At 55.3% G+C, this 16074-nt stretch overlaps 1 protein-coding gene across 5 annotated transcripts in view; it reads right to left on the bottom strand.

Annotated features, from left to right (window-relative positions):
- COL27A1 (collagen type XXVII alpha 1 chain) overlaps positions 1-16074 on the bottom strand; it is a 185918-nt gene that overhangs the window by 124374 nt on the left and 45470 nt on the right. For 4 of the 5 annotated variants that reach the window (XM_029203587.1, XM_029203588.1, XM_029203589.1 and 1 more), the window contains 2 exons: positions 11549-11619; positions 5659-7391 (listed from right to left, as the gene is read on the bottom strand). In XM_029203587.1, coding sequence (XP_029059420.1) covers positions 5659-7391; positions 11549-11619 — 1804 coding nt within the window. Of the gene's footprint in view, positions 1-5658; positions 7392-11548; positions 11620-12588; positions 12888-16074 lie in introns of those variants that run through there. The other variant, XM_029203591.1, reaches the window with a different exon arrangement.

The following is a 16074-nucleotide window of genomic DNA, read 5'->3' as shown; positions in this document are numbered from 1 at the left end:
CTTCCTCACAGACAATCTCGGCCAGGTGCGTTGTGACTAGGTGTGCAACCTTGGGTAAGTCCCTTCCCCTGTGTGGGCATCTGTGAAATGACTATCCCAGAACCTTCCCAACCCTGGCGTTCCCTGAATTTCTGTGGTGATTTCCTCCTCTAGGTTTTCCAGTGGGAGAGAAACGGTGAGATCACGTCCATCTCCCAGAGAAGGTGGCCAAGGCCCGGAGGGGTGAAGGCTGGTGCAGGGCTCCAGGGAGAGACAGTCTCCGTGGGGTGTAGCTCCCTGGTGGACCCTGGGACAGCCACCACTGCAGTGGCCTGGACACACCCTCTTGGCACTTCTCCTGCCCCAGAAACGGGGGCATCCAGCCTGGAGTCTGACCTCATCCTTGACATCTGCAAAACAGACTCTAAGTGCCAGGCAGGACCCACGGCCCCGCCTGGTGATGTCAGTTCACAGCAGGACTCCTTGACATGGCAGCCCAGCAGCCCAGCTGCGGCCCCAGGCAGGCCTGACCCTCCCACACGCAGCGAGGTTGGGTGCCCCCTGCCCTTCTCGCTTGATCCGAGACCCTGCCTGCTCACCGTGCAGTGGAAAAATGCTGCCATTTCTTTCCAGGGCCTGAAGCCTGAGCGGGTGACTCCGGGATGATTCACAAGGCCAGGGTGGGATTTTTCCACTCCACGCTGCAAACAACGGGGCCTCTGAGAGGGCCTGGAGCTGAGGGGGAGGGGAGCGGGGGCTGCAGGCCTGTCTGGGGGAGGTGGACGAGGCCTGGGCTCGGGGTTCACGCAAACAGAGCCATGGAAACAACCAAGCAGCCACTCTGGGCTTCCCCCAAGGGTCCTGGCCTCCAACAGTCAGGCCTAGGGGAACCCCATCCCCCGGAACAAGTCCACCCTTGTGTCCAGCTGCAATAGCCCGCCTGCCAAGCCTTGCAGAAGGAAGTAAGTCCTGGCTGGCATGGCCCCTGGCAGCAGGCAAGGAGAGGTTTTGCAGGCCTGGGATCTGGGAGACCTGAGTCCAGTCCTGAGTGAGCTGCTAACAGCCAGGTGACCCTGAGCAATGACCTTTCATTCTCTGGGCCTCTGCTCAGTGCCTGCTGCCTGGTGGGGGAGGCAGGAGATCTCAAAAGTCCCTCCCATCTCTAACCATCTGAGCTCACGATTATTCCCAAGGTTAGCCCAAAGGGCACTGAGCTTTCCCCAGTCTCTGTCCTAGGGAAGGGCCTACTGGGACAGGCCTTGAGCAGATTACCTCATCTCCCTATGCCTCTGGGTCTCAGTTTTCCCAGCTGTAAAATAAGAATACAATACCCTTTTTTTTTCCCCCAAGATAATGTATACGCGTGCTGGTTATTCTCCATTTGCTCCCCAGATCCATTCTGTGCCCTGGGAAGCTGACCTCTACAGGCTGCACTGCCAGGCTTCCCTGCTCTCTGCTTCTGGCTGAGTTTGGTCAATGGGAGGCCCCAGCAAGGAACTTCTTCTTCCAGTAAAAGGAGAGGGTGGGTGGGGTATTTCTCTCCCTGCTCCCTCCTTGCTGTGCTATAGTTTGGTCCCAGCTCCTGTCCGAGACCCCTGTTCATGCTTTAACTCTCACTGGCTTCTAGCAACACCTTCCCCTCCCCTTGTAATTCACGTTGGACCCCATGTGCTTCTCCAGCCCCTGTTGATTCCTTTGATGATGCCAACACCTCTGTAAATAATGCCTTCCTTAAACTCTCCTCGATTACCCTGTTCTCTGCCTGGGGTCACAGGACACAGCACACAAATTGCTTAGCACAGAGCCTGGCACGCAGCAGGAGCTCAAAAATCATATGCAAAGACAAAGCAAAATGCCCCTCCGTTCTCTTGGATTCTAGATGATACCAGCGTAAGGGGTGAATTGCTCAAGATCTAGCCCTGATTCCTAACTGCCAACGGCATGAAGGCCCTCCTGTGCCAGAACCTCTTGGTTCTCTTAGGGCAACAATGCCCCTACCTCAACCATTTGCACATCAACAGTCAGCCACACACATCCACTGGAACCCATATTCTAAAGCTGGGTGCTTTACGCCTCTCATCTCAGACAACCCACACAACTTTGGAAAGGTAGGTGGTACCATACCCTTGTTTTACAGAGGCCAAAAACTGAGGTTCACAGAGGTTAAGTGACTTGCCAAAGGTCACACAGCACCTAGCACCTAGAAGGCACTCATTCAACATTTGTTGAAAGCATGAAAAGATGGCTGGATAAGGGAATGGTTCAAACCCAGGTCGTTCCAAATCCAAAGTCTGTGTGCTCTTGCACTGCAAGCGCCTCCTTACCCCACCGGCAGCAAAGATCTGTGTAACCTCAAAGAGCCTGGCCTGCGTGTCAGGACAACCTGTTTTCCGTAAGGATCAAATTCCTTCATTCATCTCCCAGATAGTCATGGAGCATCCGCTGTGGGCCAGGCGCTCCGCCGGGTCTCCCCGAGGTGACGCTTGGAAAAAGTGCAAGGGCGTGCAAATGCTAGCAGCCTGATCGTGAATAAATAAGGCCTTGACTCGCCTCCTCCTGGGCGTGGGGCTTCTGTGCAGCTTCTGTGCAGCCTCTGTGAACCACAGCTTCCCCGCCCCTAGTCACCCGGGGCCAAGCTCAGCTTTTCCATGTTCCCCCTGCTCCTGGGGCTCCCACAGAGCTCCCTCCCGCAGTGCTACAACTCCTGGCAGGCCTGGGCCCTCAGCTCTGTCTCAGCCTCTGCCAGTCTGTCCCGTGCCCCTCGAGAACCATGCAGAACTGGCCAGACACAGCCTTGAACACCCTCTCAGGCTCTGAAAGGTCCTGCAGTCATTTCTAAGAAGGGAGCTCTCCCAACACTGGGTCTTAGAGGGGAGACAGTCCCAGGGAGAGGAAAGAAGTTCCCCAAATCACCCAGCAAATCGAAAACTCCAAGGCAGCCCTGGAGATTCCTCAACTGGCTTCCTCACAGGAGTTGGGAGCTATTACCGTCTGCAGAAACCAAAGCTTAGAGTGGGTCGGGACTGCAGAGCTAGTAAGGAGTGGAGCCAGGATTTAAACCCAGGTGTACGTGTGCCCAGACTGGGGACAATTAAGCCCCATGTCCCGGGCAACACAGCTTCTGCTCTGCTGGGGTTAGATCCTGAATGTATCTGAGGGTTTGGGGCGAGGATAAGAGAAAACAGAAGGAACACGAGTTCTTGTCACTGCTGTTCAAAGATGCCACCTCAATGAATAATTTCTGATATCTGGTGAAATATAAATGACCAGTTCGCCACCAGTTTGCCACAGCGGACTGGACAAAGCTTCTAGAAGCTTCTTGGTTCCTACTGGAGTGAGACTAGGTTCCGAGCCGGGGGGAGGGTGGGATTAGGGGATAGCACGGGACATGAGGCAGGATGGCACCCGAGCACACTGATGTCTTCCCTCTTGCCCTCATCTGTTCTGGGCTGGAGAAGGAGGAAGAGCCATGGTCCTCGCTGAAGCTGCATCCCAGCTCCTCCTGCAAGAACATGCTGCGTGCCCTTGGCCAAGTCTTTTGTCTCCCCAACCCTGGTCCTCTCATCTGTAGAGCAGGGGTTAGTGCACACATCCTACCCTCCTGGATCAGTTTCTACAAGGTCCTAAAGGGAGATGCCACGTGTGTGGAAGTAACTCATGAATGTGATAGGTATAGAAACAGAAGATTTTTTAGACATTGAACTCTTCACTTGAGACCGAGGACAGGGCCTGACACAGCGCTGAAGCCCTCAGCCTCTCAGCCCTGAGTCCTAGGGTCTCAGAGCAGACACTCGGGGGTGGGGGGGGTGCGGGGACTGGAATGTGCTGATCTTGGAGTCTGGAGCTGGGGCGTACACTTCAGCTCTGCCTCCCACGTGCTGTGTGGCTTCTGAGCGAATCCTGGCCCTTTCTGGACACAGTGTCTAGGCTCCTTACCCGCCCAATGACGAGGGTGAACTGAATGGTCCCTGAGCACCCATCCCCTGAACAGGTCAACTCCAGCACCTTCTTTGACAAGGGGGGAAGTTCAAGACCAGATCTGGCGGGAGGCCTCACCTCCTGCTGACCCACATCACCAAAGCCCAGGAGGAAAGTACGAGGCTCAGGCACCCGAAAGGCCCAGCGGCAGTCTACACCCTGAAAGCCTGCTTCTGCTCCAGTTCTGCTGGCTTGGACACAGCCTCCCTCATTCCACGTCACACACAGCCTTGGGGGACAGGGTTGGCCTCCTCCACTCGGCGGGGGGACTTTTCACCCCCTTTGACCTCACAGCCAGTGAGGCCAACCCCTCCACAGCTTGGGAAGCTGAGCTATCACAGGCCAAAGGTACCTGGTGCCTGAGTAGGACTGGGTAGCCTGGAGGGGTGAAAAGGGTTTCTCCTGCTTCGCTCAGCTCCCCACTCCATACCCTGCCAAGTTCAGAGCACGGGACTTGAGCAGAATGTTGACATAATTGCAAAGCAATGCATACAATTTCCGTAAGTTCTACAATATGGTTATAATAAAAACGGGCTCTCGGTCCCCTTGGAGACAGGCTGAATAAATATTATTCCTAATGATTATTCAAACTCATTAAGTGTGTTTGTAAGGCCTGGGAATTCCCAGTATCTGCCACTGTCTCCACATTGTGGGGAGCCTAACCCCAAGCACGGAGCCTGGTGGGCGATCCGGCCCCGGGAAGGAGGAGCCCACACGGTGGTCATCTCCAAGGAGGGAGAACAGAGCAGAGGCCCGAGCTTTCTGGAAACTCCATCTTATCATTCCCCACCCGGAGGAATTGGCCTCCAGCTGCAGAAAGGTCGCTGCCCCTGGAGACAGTCCCAGGCATGCCGGAGGCATCGACCCTGAGACCGTTTCCTGCACGTGGAAGGTTCTTTCTCTCTTCCTTGACTGCTTGGACTCACCCTGACCCTCCTCACCCCGAACTCCTCTACCAGGGGCCACAAATCAAATGTCTACAGGAGCCAGGCAGGTAACAGAAACAAGATGAAAGGACTGGGTTTGAAGGCCAAGCGGGAGACGTGTGGACAGGCACACACAGGAGGGGGTGCTGTCCTGTCTAAAGCAGCAGCCCTGACACAGCCGCAGCCCACGGGCCACTGCATCTCTCCCTCTTCCAAGAAAAGCCGGTCACCCAGTCTTTTAGAAGAAATCTCTCACATTTAAAAAAATATTAATAACTTATTAAACATTTTTAAACAATGCTGCACGTGCAAAAGAAAACACACTCAGCCCTACCCATGTGCGACCTTCGCCTGAAACTCGCAGACAAACTGGTGAGCTGGAGGAACCCTGTTCCAGGGCTCAGGCCTTTGGGGACTGCGTAACCTGGGGCCAGTCTGTTCGTGGTTTTCCTTAAGCCGCTCAACCTTTACAGTGAGGCTAGCAAAGAGTGACTTGGGGCCTGGGTTAAACAAAGCCCAGGGTTTGCTCTTACCTGGAGGGGGCCACCAGACCCAAGTCCACCCCAGGGGATCACAAATCTGGGGCAGGATGTGCAATCATGAATACAGCCGAGGTGGAGGCGTGGGGGACCCGGGATGGAGTCAAGGCCCTGCCTGTAAGCAGCTCCCTGCTCTAAGCTGTTTCACTTCCTCTGCCCTGACCAGGAGCAACTGCCTACCTGCCCCAGTCACCCGCTCAAGCTCCAGGCAGCAGGCACACCCCAGCCAGTCTTACCGGTAAACCACAGTCTCCCTTGGGCCCCGGAGGTCCCGTCAGCAGCAGGAAAGGTGTGGGTCCCACCAGGTGGAAGAACGAAGAGCCAGTGCTCATGGGCTGGGGGCTGGAGGACAGGAATGGCGCCACGGCCAGCACCGGGGCCGGGGTGGTCTGCTGGCTGGGCCGCAGCTGCCTGGGGCTCGGCCCAGTTGTCAGGTGGTTAACTGGGACATCCTTGGCTGCCTTCCCAGGTCTAAGAGGGACGGGCTTCCAGGGGCTGCTCTTGGATCTGACTTTCTTTGCGGCTTCTGATCCAGTGGGTTTCTTGCTTCCAGTGGGGGCTGAACCAGGAGCGAGGGTGGGAGGCATCGCTGTGGCCTGTGGCCGAGCAGTCCTGGAAGCTCTAGGACTGGGGGCAGGTGATGGGGGCAGGACGGCGGGTCGGGGAGGTCTGTGTGTGTTGGTGTGGGCAGGGGCTAGCTCACTGACATGACTGCTCATCTTGGCCTCCGCCTGGACCACTGGGGGAAAAGACTTCTTAGAGGAGCTGGCAGCAGGGGGTAGGGGCCGGGTGCTGGGTGCTGGAGGTCTGGGCGTTACAGGGTTCCTCTGGATCGGCTTTACTGTGGGACAGGAGACTTTGTCAGGAACCGGGTGGGAAGTGGGTAGCACCGGCTTCTTGGTTGGGGGGGCTGCCTTTGTGAAGGAAGGCGGAGCTGCCTTCCGGGCGGGGCGGGGACTTTTGACAGGGGCAATTGAAGGAGAAGGGGCCGAAGGCTTGGTGGGGTGACTTTTGGGGATTTTGGTGGCTGTGCTCTCCTGCAGTGGCTGGACAGGCCTGGTGGAGCTGGCGGGAGAGGCTGGGGGCACGGGAGGCAGCCCTTCACTGGCTGACAGCCTGGCAGGTGGCAGGAGGGTCCGGGCTGGGCCTCCACCTGTGATGGGCTGGTGCGGGCCTGTGCTGCTAGTCCTTAGGGGCTTGGCGGGCATGGCAGGCACCACAGTCACCCTGGGCCCCCTGCCTGCTGGCCGTGATGCCAGGGCTGGCGTGGCAGTGGTCAGGTTCTCCAGGCCCAGCAGGGCAAGGTCGGTCTGGAAGGTGAGGGCTGTGCCAGAGTCTCGGGGGAGGAAGGGTCCCAGCTGGGGCCGGTACGTGTCAGCCTGTCCACACTGCTTTCTCAGGTGGGTACAGTAATTGTGAGCGACCTGCGTCACGGGGTAGATACTGAACTGACACAGGGCACCTTCAAACTGGACTGCGTGTGGGCTCATCTTCCCAAAAAGGAACAAGCCCTCAGGGTCAAGCGCTGGGTCCCTGTGGAAAGGCAGCGGGACAGGCACCCGGTGCTGCCCACAGGCCGTCACCAGGGTGACGGTGCGGCCGCGGAGCTCCAGGGCCAGGTGGTGCCAGCGCCCGTCGTGCACGTTGAGGTCGAAGGCCACGGAGCGCCGGGGCCCCAGGTGGACGACTGTCTTGCCGGGGAGGAACTGCAGGCCCAGCTGCAGCTTGTGCTTCCGGCTGCGGACGGCGAAGAGGAAGGCATGGTTCACCCGGTGGGAGCAGAGGCTCAGCACCAGTGCCAACTCTGTGCCCAGGGCGGCAGGGACGACGGCAGCCGTGGGGGCCTGGAGCCGGGCCCGCTGCGTAAAGATGAATCCTGACTGGAATGGAATGACCCCTGGGGGCGGGGGGCTCCGGCCGCCCGCTGCCTTCGTCCAGCTGAGGCCCAGCTTTTGGAGGACGTCCACATCTGGAGAGGGAGGGCAGAGGGGGAGAGGACACAGTCAGGGCCTGCTTCCGGCTGCACAGACGGTGGGGACAGTCCACCCGCTGCTACCTGCTGCCCCACGGCTGTGGCTGACAGCACAGAGTCGGAACCAATCCCTCGTCTGGCTACGTGATCCTGCATATGCAGACCGTCCTCCACTTATGATACAGTTACATCCCGATAAAGCCAAGGTAAGTTGAAAACATCCTAAGTCAAAAATGCATTTAATACACCTAACCTACGGAACATCACGGCTTAGCCTAGCCTACCTTAAACAGGCTCAGAACACTTACATTAGCCTACAGTTGGGCTAAATCATCTCACACAAAGCCTACTTTATAACAAAGTGCTGAATATCTCACATAATTTGTTGAATACTATAAGTGAGAAACAGAATGGTTGTACTGGTTCAGAATGGTTTAAGTGTACTGGTTGTTTCCCCTCGTGGTCTCATGGCTGATTGCGAGCTGTGGCTGCCGCTGCCCAGCATCACGAGAGAGTATCATACTGCATATCGCTGGCCTGGGAAAGGATCAAAATCAAAAACTCGAAGTACGGTTTCACTTTTGCACCATCATCAACTCAAAAAATCATAAAATTGAAACATCGTAAGTTAGGGACCATCTGTAGCGGCTAAAAACACAGACTCTGGAGCCAAACTTCCTGAGTTCAAATCCCACGACTTACTAGCCTTGTGACTTCAGTGCCTCGGTTTTCCCATCTTTTAAATGGGGGAATAGTAATACCAAACTCAGAAGGACGTTGTGAAGATTAAATGGGAATGCACTTGGAAAAAAATGCCTGGCACAAAATTAGCACTTTTGAAGGACAGCTATTAATATTAAAAATAATGATAATCACCAAATGCTAGAATTAAGGGTATAAGAGCCTGCCCACCATGGTTTGTTTCCCCTTCTCTCTTCCTTGAAAGCCATATCCTCCAGGAAGCTGGCCCATAAGTGAGGGAACGACAGGAATGTTCATGTCACCGGAGCTTGGGAAGGCTGTCCAGGGGACCTGACTAGTTTCACCATCGTTTTCACCCAGTCTCCTTCCCACCCCCGAAGTCTCTCTCAGGCTGGAGCAGACAGGGGGAGCTGCTGTCTACACAGAAGGCAGAGGACATTTCCAATGACTCCCTTCCTCCCTGTGTGGCCTTGGACAGAGCAGAGGAAGTAATCAAGGCATCCCTGCAAACTCTGTCCTCTGGCGAAGCGTCCGGACATGGGACCGTGGCCTGGCCAGGTCACATCCGCCTGGTAATTATGCCGACTGGGCTTGCCAGAGCAAAAGGAGGGCTTCCAGGGTGTTTATGGAAAGGTTCCCTGACCTTGCCTCTCGTCGGGTCATTCGACCTCCTCCAGTTGGCTGAGCTGCCAGTGTCTGCAGAAGCCTGCTCAGGAGCTCCATCTCAGCAGGAAAGGAGAGGCTGCCTCCGGAACTGGGTTCTGGGAAAGGTCCTCAGGCCCCCTCCTCTGAGCTCAGCATCCTAACCCCTGAGTGTGGAATGCTCTCTCCCTCATCACCTGGAGTAAGAGGGGGGGTGCACGGGGCTGAACGCAACCAGCTCTTAGTAGACCCTAGGTCAACCCCTGTGAGATGGACAGGTGGATGGACAGAGATAAATGGGCTGGAAAAAGCTGAGAACCTGAGTGCTGGTAACATGGCAGCATAATGGTTCCATAGCAGGCTCTGGAGTCAGAAGGCTGGACTTTAGAGCCCCACAAGACCACCTGTGAGTCCAGCCTGAGCCTCCGTTCTCTCTGCTGTAAAACGAGGCTGCAAGAGTGCCTACCTCATCGAGGTGTTGGGAGATGAAATGGAGGTCTTCCTTATTATCTATCCTCACCCACCCCTGCATCAGGTACCCCTGGCCAAGTCTCTTCCTGCCCCCCAGGCCTCAGTTCCCCTGCCTGAAAGACAAGGGAAACCAGACCTGGAGGTGGCCACAAAGTGCTAAGGATGTTCTAAGAACTCTGTAGCTGTAGGCTGCTGTTTCACGTTGGCTTGGATTGAAGACTCTTATTCTTCCCTAGGACCCGAGGGCCTTCACTTCCCTTCAAATTCCTCCTTTCTCCCACCTGTCTGTCCCCAAGTCCTAAGCTAAAATAAACCACACTGTTTAAGGACTGTGAGTAGTAGCATACTTTATACGTTTAATCACTGAAAGCCTCTTACTATCGTAAGACACTTCTCACTATAAACAACTTAAAAGGGAGGAGCCACTTGTAATGACAGAAAGTCACTGCCCCCTGTCCCACCTCGGCAGCCCCTGAGAGGCTCTCAGGCCTGCACACATCTCTCCCTGCACCCTGCAACTTACAGCCGCTTGCGCTCCCTCAGGGAAGATGACAACCGGCCAGGCCAGGTGGCACCGAGGAGGTTTCCCTTATCATCCTCTCCAGGTGGGTTTTGTTTTTGTTTTTGTTTTTGTTTTTGCTGCATTGGGTCTTCATTGCTGCACACAGGCTTTCTCTAGTTGTGGCGAGCGGGGGCTACTCTTAGTTGTGGTGCGCGGGCTTCTCATTGCGGTGGCTCCTCTTGCTGTGGAGCATGGGCTCTAGGGCACGCGGGCTTCAGTAGCTGTGGCGCATGGGCTCAGTAGTTGTGGCTCACGGGCTCTAGAGCGCAGGCTCAGTAGCTGTGGCGCAAGGGCTTAGTTGCTCCGCGGCATGTGGGATCTTCCCAGACCAGGGCTCGAACCCGTGCCCCTGCATTGGCAGGAGGATTCTTAACCACTGCGCCACCAGGGAAGCCCTCCACGTGGGTTTTTAAGCTGACACCAGGCAGTCTCCAGGCCTCCCCTGCACACTACCTGCAGCTCAGGGGCCAAGTCCCCAACTCTGCTACCTGGAACTGACAGAGGTGGTCACTGCTAAGCCTCTGGGAGCCTCTGACCACTGTGGGCTCCACGGGGATAGAGAAGGGCCGCTCTTGCCCAAACTTGTCAGGTAGTATATAATTAACAATAGTAAGAAGAACTAACATGTATTGAGCACTTACTATGTGCTTTATACGGGTTATCTCTCTCTATTCTCTCAATCATTTATACAGCGGGTACTGTTTATTATCCCCATTTTACAGAGGAGGGTCAGAAAACTGAGCGATAGTAACTTGCCCAAGGTCACACAGCTTACAATAAAAGGCCCAGCTGGCCCCCGGGTCTTTGTCCTTCCTTCGTCACTACGCTATCCTATCCTGCGCTGGAGCCCCTAGACTGGTTGGAAGGCAGGGTGGAGACACATCCAGGATCCCATCAGGGGAGAGGAGCTGGGGGACAGGGGAATGAATTCAGCCCAAAACCAAGATGGAGGGACCCGGCCAGCTGGCCGCAGCAAGATCCCTTTATTACGTAAACCGGGCTCCACACTGCTCCAGCCTCTCCTCACCACCCCCCTAGTGCCTGACTCAGGACTCTGGACAGCTGTTCACCTACTCTGTGGGGGAAAGAGCAAGCTCGGAAAATATGACATTTGCACAAAATGTTGCTGGGCAGCAGGAGTCTCTTCCGGGCACAGCCCTCCCCTTCCAGGGGCCCAATCCCTGCCCGGTGGCCAGGTCAGGCCACAGGGGCTCTGGGAGTGCCCGGCCGCCTGCCCGTGCTGGGCGGGCGTGGAGGAGGGGGAGGGGCTGCTATTTTAAGTGGCATTGTGGCCGCTTGACAAACAGATGTGGGAGACGTTTCAGTTTCCGTGGGCAGTGGTGTAGCCAGCCTCCCGCTGCCTGGGCCCCCTGGACAGCTCTTCAGGGATAGCGGGAAAAAGCGGCATCTCACGGGAAGGGGAGGGCGGATCACAGGTGTGGGCAGTGATGGCTGTGGCCTTCGTGCCTCTTGTCAGCACTTCTTGGGGGTACCCATTGGACAGAGGGACAACTGCAGCTTACTGACCCAAAGTAACTTACATTCTGCCCTGGAGAGGAACAAAAGCATCACCTTTCCACATTTCTGCACTGAGCCCTTTCTGCCCTTCACAAAACATCAAACGGAGAGAAATTTGCCAATGACTGGCTCCATTCTACTGATGAGAAAGTCGAGGCACTGAGTTCCAATTAGGGGAAATGATGTCTCCTACCCCTGCATTCTCAGATCCCTTCTGTCCTCCTTTGTCTCCCCCTGGACAAAGAGAAGAGAGAATTACCTTCAGGAGCTCCTTGGGTGGAAGCCAGGTGACAGGCAAGGGAGACTAAGATCCAGGTGAAGAGAAACCCCCTAGAGACCAGGAGACACAAGCAGATGTGACATCAGCTTCCACCTCTCACGTCCAGGTCCAGCCAGGGAGTTGGGAGTGGATCACCCAGCCCCAGTCCCACCCCAGTCCCGCCCAGGGGAGGCAGGAAGCGAGGCACAGGCTCCAGGACCCCGTCAGACTAGCCCACGCTCCTGGGGGTCCACGCACAGCCTCTTGGGGCAGGACCTGCTTACACAGTACAAATACAACCTCGCTTTTCACAGATCAATAAACCAAGGTCACCGGGCGGGAACTAGTAGGCAGGAAGCCCTGCCCTGGGCCGTCAGGAGACCCAGGGTCCAGCTCAAAATCTGCCGCTGACTCACTGGGCAACCAGGGAACAGCCCCTGCCACTCCCCGTCTCTGGGCCTCAGTCTCTCCATCTGTACTGTGGCCTCAAGATCTTGAGGCCCAGTGGGCAGCAGAGCCAGGGCTGAAAGGTCAGTGGGAAGACCAGACTGCTCTGCTTAGATGACAGGTAAACTTCTCAAAGGGCAGGAAAGATGAGAACTCAGTCTCCAGACTCAAGGCAGAGGGCGGGAGAAGACCCCTCAGCCAGGACCAGTGTGTGCTAAGGAATCTGCCTACCGGCTTCATGCTGATAGGAAATGGGAGAGAGGGAAGGAGAGAAGAGGAGACGACGGGGAGTCAGGCCCCCACGGGTGCAAACCTGGCCCCATTGCTTACCAGCTGTATGACCCTGGATGAGTCCCTCCGCCTCCCTGAGCCTGTCTCCTCCTCTGCAACTCGGCTGACACGCCCTATCTCGCAAGTCAGGCGTGAGGATTAAATGAGCTCATGCATGTCAAGGGCTCGGCCTGTTGCCAGCCACCAAAGTGCTTCTTATTCTTAGACCAACCCTGCTGTCCCTGCACTCTGGGGCCCGGAAGGGTTAATGCTCTGCTCAGGGGATCCTGCCAAGATGGGCAGAGGCAGTGATCCGATCTCACCTTCCTGTGGGAGCAGCCACTGGCGACACCCGAAGCCACCGGGGCATCTGATCCCGAGGCAGGCAAAGGGGAGGGCGGCACGTGGCCAGAGTCGGCCAGCTAGGATGCAGGCAGAGAGAGCCCCGACAGGCGGGTGGTGAGGGCAAAGGCTGGGACACGTGGGCCCAGGATCCATTTCCAAGAGAAAGCCTAGGATGATGTGCTTCTGGGGAATCACGTAATCCAGGAAACCCATCTGCCAGAGTGGATGTCTGGAGTCCCGGGGTCTTCACAGCTCCCTGGGAGCCTAGGAAAACACCCTCTGATTTAATACCAAGTACTCCAATTTAATTGCAATTAGGATCGATGGTAATCCTGACCTGGACACTGTGGAAGACACTGATGGTTACCTACCCACAGCCATCCCCCTTTCTGCTAGTTCAGGGAGACCTGAACTTCAGAGGATACTGGATGAATCTGGATAAGTCTAAGCCCACTCTGGGAATCTGCCATGCTAGTGACTGGCTTAGGCATGCATATGTGACCCAAAGGTGGCCAATGAGGTGTGAGGGATGCCTGTCAGGGCCTCTAAGAAAGAATTTCAAAGGGACATGGAAAAGGTTTTCCTCTGGCCTTTGCATGTTGTTGAGTGAGGACCTGCTGCTGCAGCCATTTTGTGCACATGAGGTAACAAGCCGCACGAGCATGTGAGGACGGCAGAATGGAAAAATAGTGGGTGTGATGACACTTGAGATGCTGAATTGGCCAACCCTATTACTGCTTTTCCTTTGGGCCTCTTGATATGGGAGGTAATAACTCCCCTCATTGTTTAAGCGTTGTTCAATTGAGAGTTACTCAGAGCATAAGGTGAACTAGCTCAAACAGCACTCAGATGCTGACGGTCCCTTGAAAGCCTTCTCCCGCTTCTGGGCCTTTGCACATGCTAATCTGAAGTGCTCTAGACACTACTCTTTTGCCTGGTCAGTTTCCACTCATGTGTTAGATTCTAGCCTGGGTGTCATTTCCCGGAGCCTGCTGCACATACGTCACCAGGTATCCCATGTATGGTCATTGTCTATTTCTCTGTTTCCCTTTCTAGCCCAAGTCCCTGCAGGGCAGGGACCACATCTGTCTTATTCACTCTTGTTTTCCCAGCACCTGGCAGCCATGTAGTAAGTGTTCAGAGTATTTTTGCAGAAGGAATGAATGTTACCTGGTATTACAGGACTCTGGACTTCACAAAGTATCTTCCCAAAGCTTTAACTCCAGCAGGCCCACCCCACCTCTGACATTTTCCAGGGATGCTCCTGGATAATCCTTGCTCCCTCCTCATCCTCTCCAATCTGCTGCCACTGCTGTGAGAATGCCTTTTACACAGGGCCTGTCCTCCCTGCCTCCACGGGCCTCACCTCCAGCACATCACTAGCAATAACTAAAGGTTAGTGCCTAGCGGCCCTGGTCTTGTCTCGGGAGAAGGGTAGAGGCTGGCCCTTCTGGCATGACCTGCCCGCTTGAAGCAAATTGGCAAACACATCAGCCGTGATGAACAGTCATAGGCAGCTTTGGATTTGACAAAAACTGAGGCCTAGGGACGGTAGGTGCTTCCTCAAGGTCACCATGGGAAGACTCTGGGGACATAGCTCTTCAGTACTATTTCCCACACCCACCAAGTAGCTACTCCAGGAAACTGTGGCCAGATGTAGTGGGGAAGAGCCATCTCCTACATCCCAGTCTTGGTAGTTCCAAAGCACAGCTGCATAGCAAAGGCTCTGAGAAGTCTGCAATAAGGAAATTCACTGCACTTTCCGTCGGTCAGCAGTGCCTGAACTTAGAGGACCAGGGAACTCATTTTTCCTGAGAATGCCTCCTCAGAAGACACTGTCCCTAGCTCTCCAGTGTTCCTGCAACCTTACTAGTCTCTGTTCCATTTCCTTCTGGTCTCCTCTCTTCCCAGCCCTTTCCAGGCACCAGCTCTCACTCCTTGAGTCTCTCCCTGTGTCGTCACATCCGCCCTTCTTAGGACGCTCCCCAAGCTGATAAAGAGAGGCCAGGTGGAGAGGAGAAGGTGCAAGAACCACGCACATCCTTCTCGGTCAGTTTTTCCTGCTGGGGTTATGCCAAGGTGACCACCCTCTAGAGAATAAGAGGACGTATTGGGGGCAATATCTGTAATCCCTAAAGGTCAGGAGAAAGAAGACTCACAGGGGAGATGGGATCGGAATCTTCTCTTCAATTAAGCTTCCTAACACCGCGGTTTCTAACTCGAGAATTTCGGCTCTGAAAAGGCCTGTTACAAAAATATTTGTCTCCCTTTCATTCACCTCAACAAATGCAACTGACCCTCTCAGACCTGGATTCTGTGTGCACTTGACCCAGAAACTGCCGAAGTATAGCACGGGACTATAGAGTGGGAGAAGGTCCTTTGAGGTCATTTAGAGGCCAGACTCTAGTCCCAGCCCCTCTTTATAGAGATGGGCCACTGAGGCCCAGAGAGGGGAAGTGACTTGCCCAAAGCCACACAGCATGTCAGTGACCCACATCATCTGACTCTACCACCTAGAAGACAGTCCTTTTCGCTTGACTCGTCTCCCATGGAGAAGAAATCGGAGACTTACAGGGACTTCCTACTTGCCAGACACCAGAGTCCCAGCCTTCACCAACAGGAACAGAGATGCAGCCTGGGGAGCCAACAGCCATCTAAGTAAGCTCCAGGCCTGGAAAGTTGGCTCCCAGAGGGAGGCCCTGCCGATTCATTTGCTCCCGTTCCAATCCTGTTTAGGCTACCGCTAATAACGTTTAGTGCCTGCACTGGCTCAGAGCTTTGTTCTTTCAGACTTCTGTTTTCACCGCTGACTCGTGGGCCTTGGCTGGGCGAAGCCAGGGCTCCAGAATGTCGGGAAGACCAGAGCGCAGCGGCCAGAGACGGCAGAAGGCGGCCGAAACGGGAGCCATGAGTTAGGGAGCCTGACCTTGAAGACACAGCCCGGCCACACGGCCCTCCAAGAAGGGAACCCAGGTGTTCCTTTCTCCTGCAAAAAGCCCTCTGCCAATACACCTAGCGTGGTTACTCCTGGGCCACGAGGCCGGCCAGAGCCTGCAGCTGGTGTGCATGGTTTTTCCTCTTTCCTTGTTACCTGAGAACATACAGGCGCTCAGAGACCCACACAACTTGAACATCCACTGTGAGCTCAGAGCTGAGACCCAGGGCACAGAAACACAAGGAAAGCAGCCCCGTGGTCTCTGGGCTTGGCTGTTATCCCACGGAGTAAGCTGGGAAGGATGCAGCCAGAGGACCACAGGAAAGAGAAGGGGGATGAACCTGTCCCACCTGCCTCCATGGATTGGCCACGCCCAGGCTTTCTTCACACCTTACACCTCTTCCATGGGAACACAGACAGGGCATCTGTCTGGATAGGATGCGGCCCAGAATTTTCCAGTTGTTTCACACATCCATTCAAGATGAAGTGAATAATGATATAAGTAAGAGCTGCCATTTATTGAGCACTT

Source organism: Monodon monoceros, unplaced genomic scaffold, assembly GCF_005190385.1.
Source record: "Monodon monoceros isolate NGI ecotype Baffin Bay Population unplaced genomic scaffold, NGI_Narwhal_1 Super_Scaffold_5, whole genome shotgun sequence".
In the NCBI taxonomy this organism is placed as follows: domain Eukaryota; kingdom Metazoa; phylum Chordata; class Mammalia; order Artiodactyla; family Monodontidae; genus Monodon; species Monodon monoceros.
This window is presented reverse-complemented; position numbering and strand designations above follow the sequence as displayed.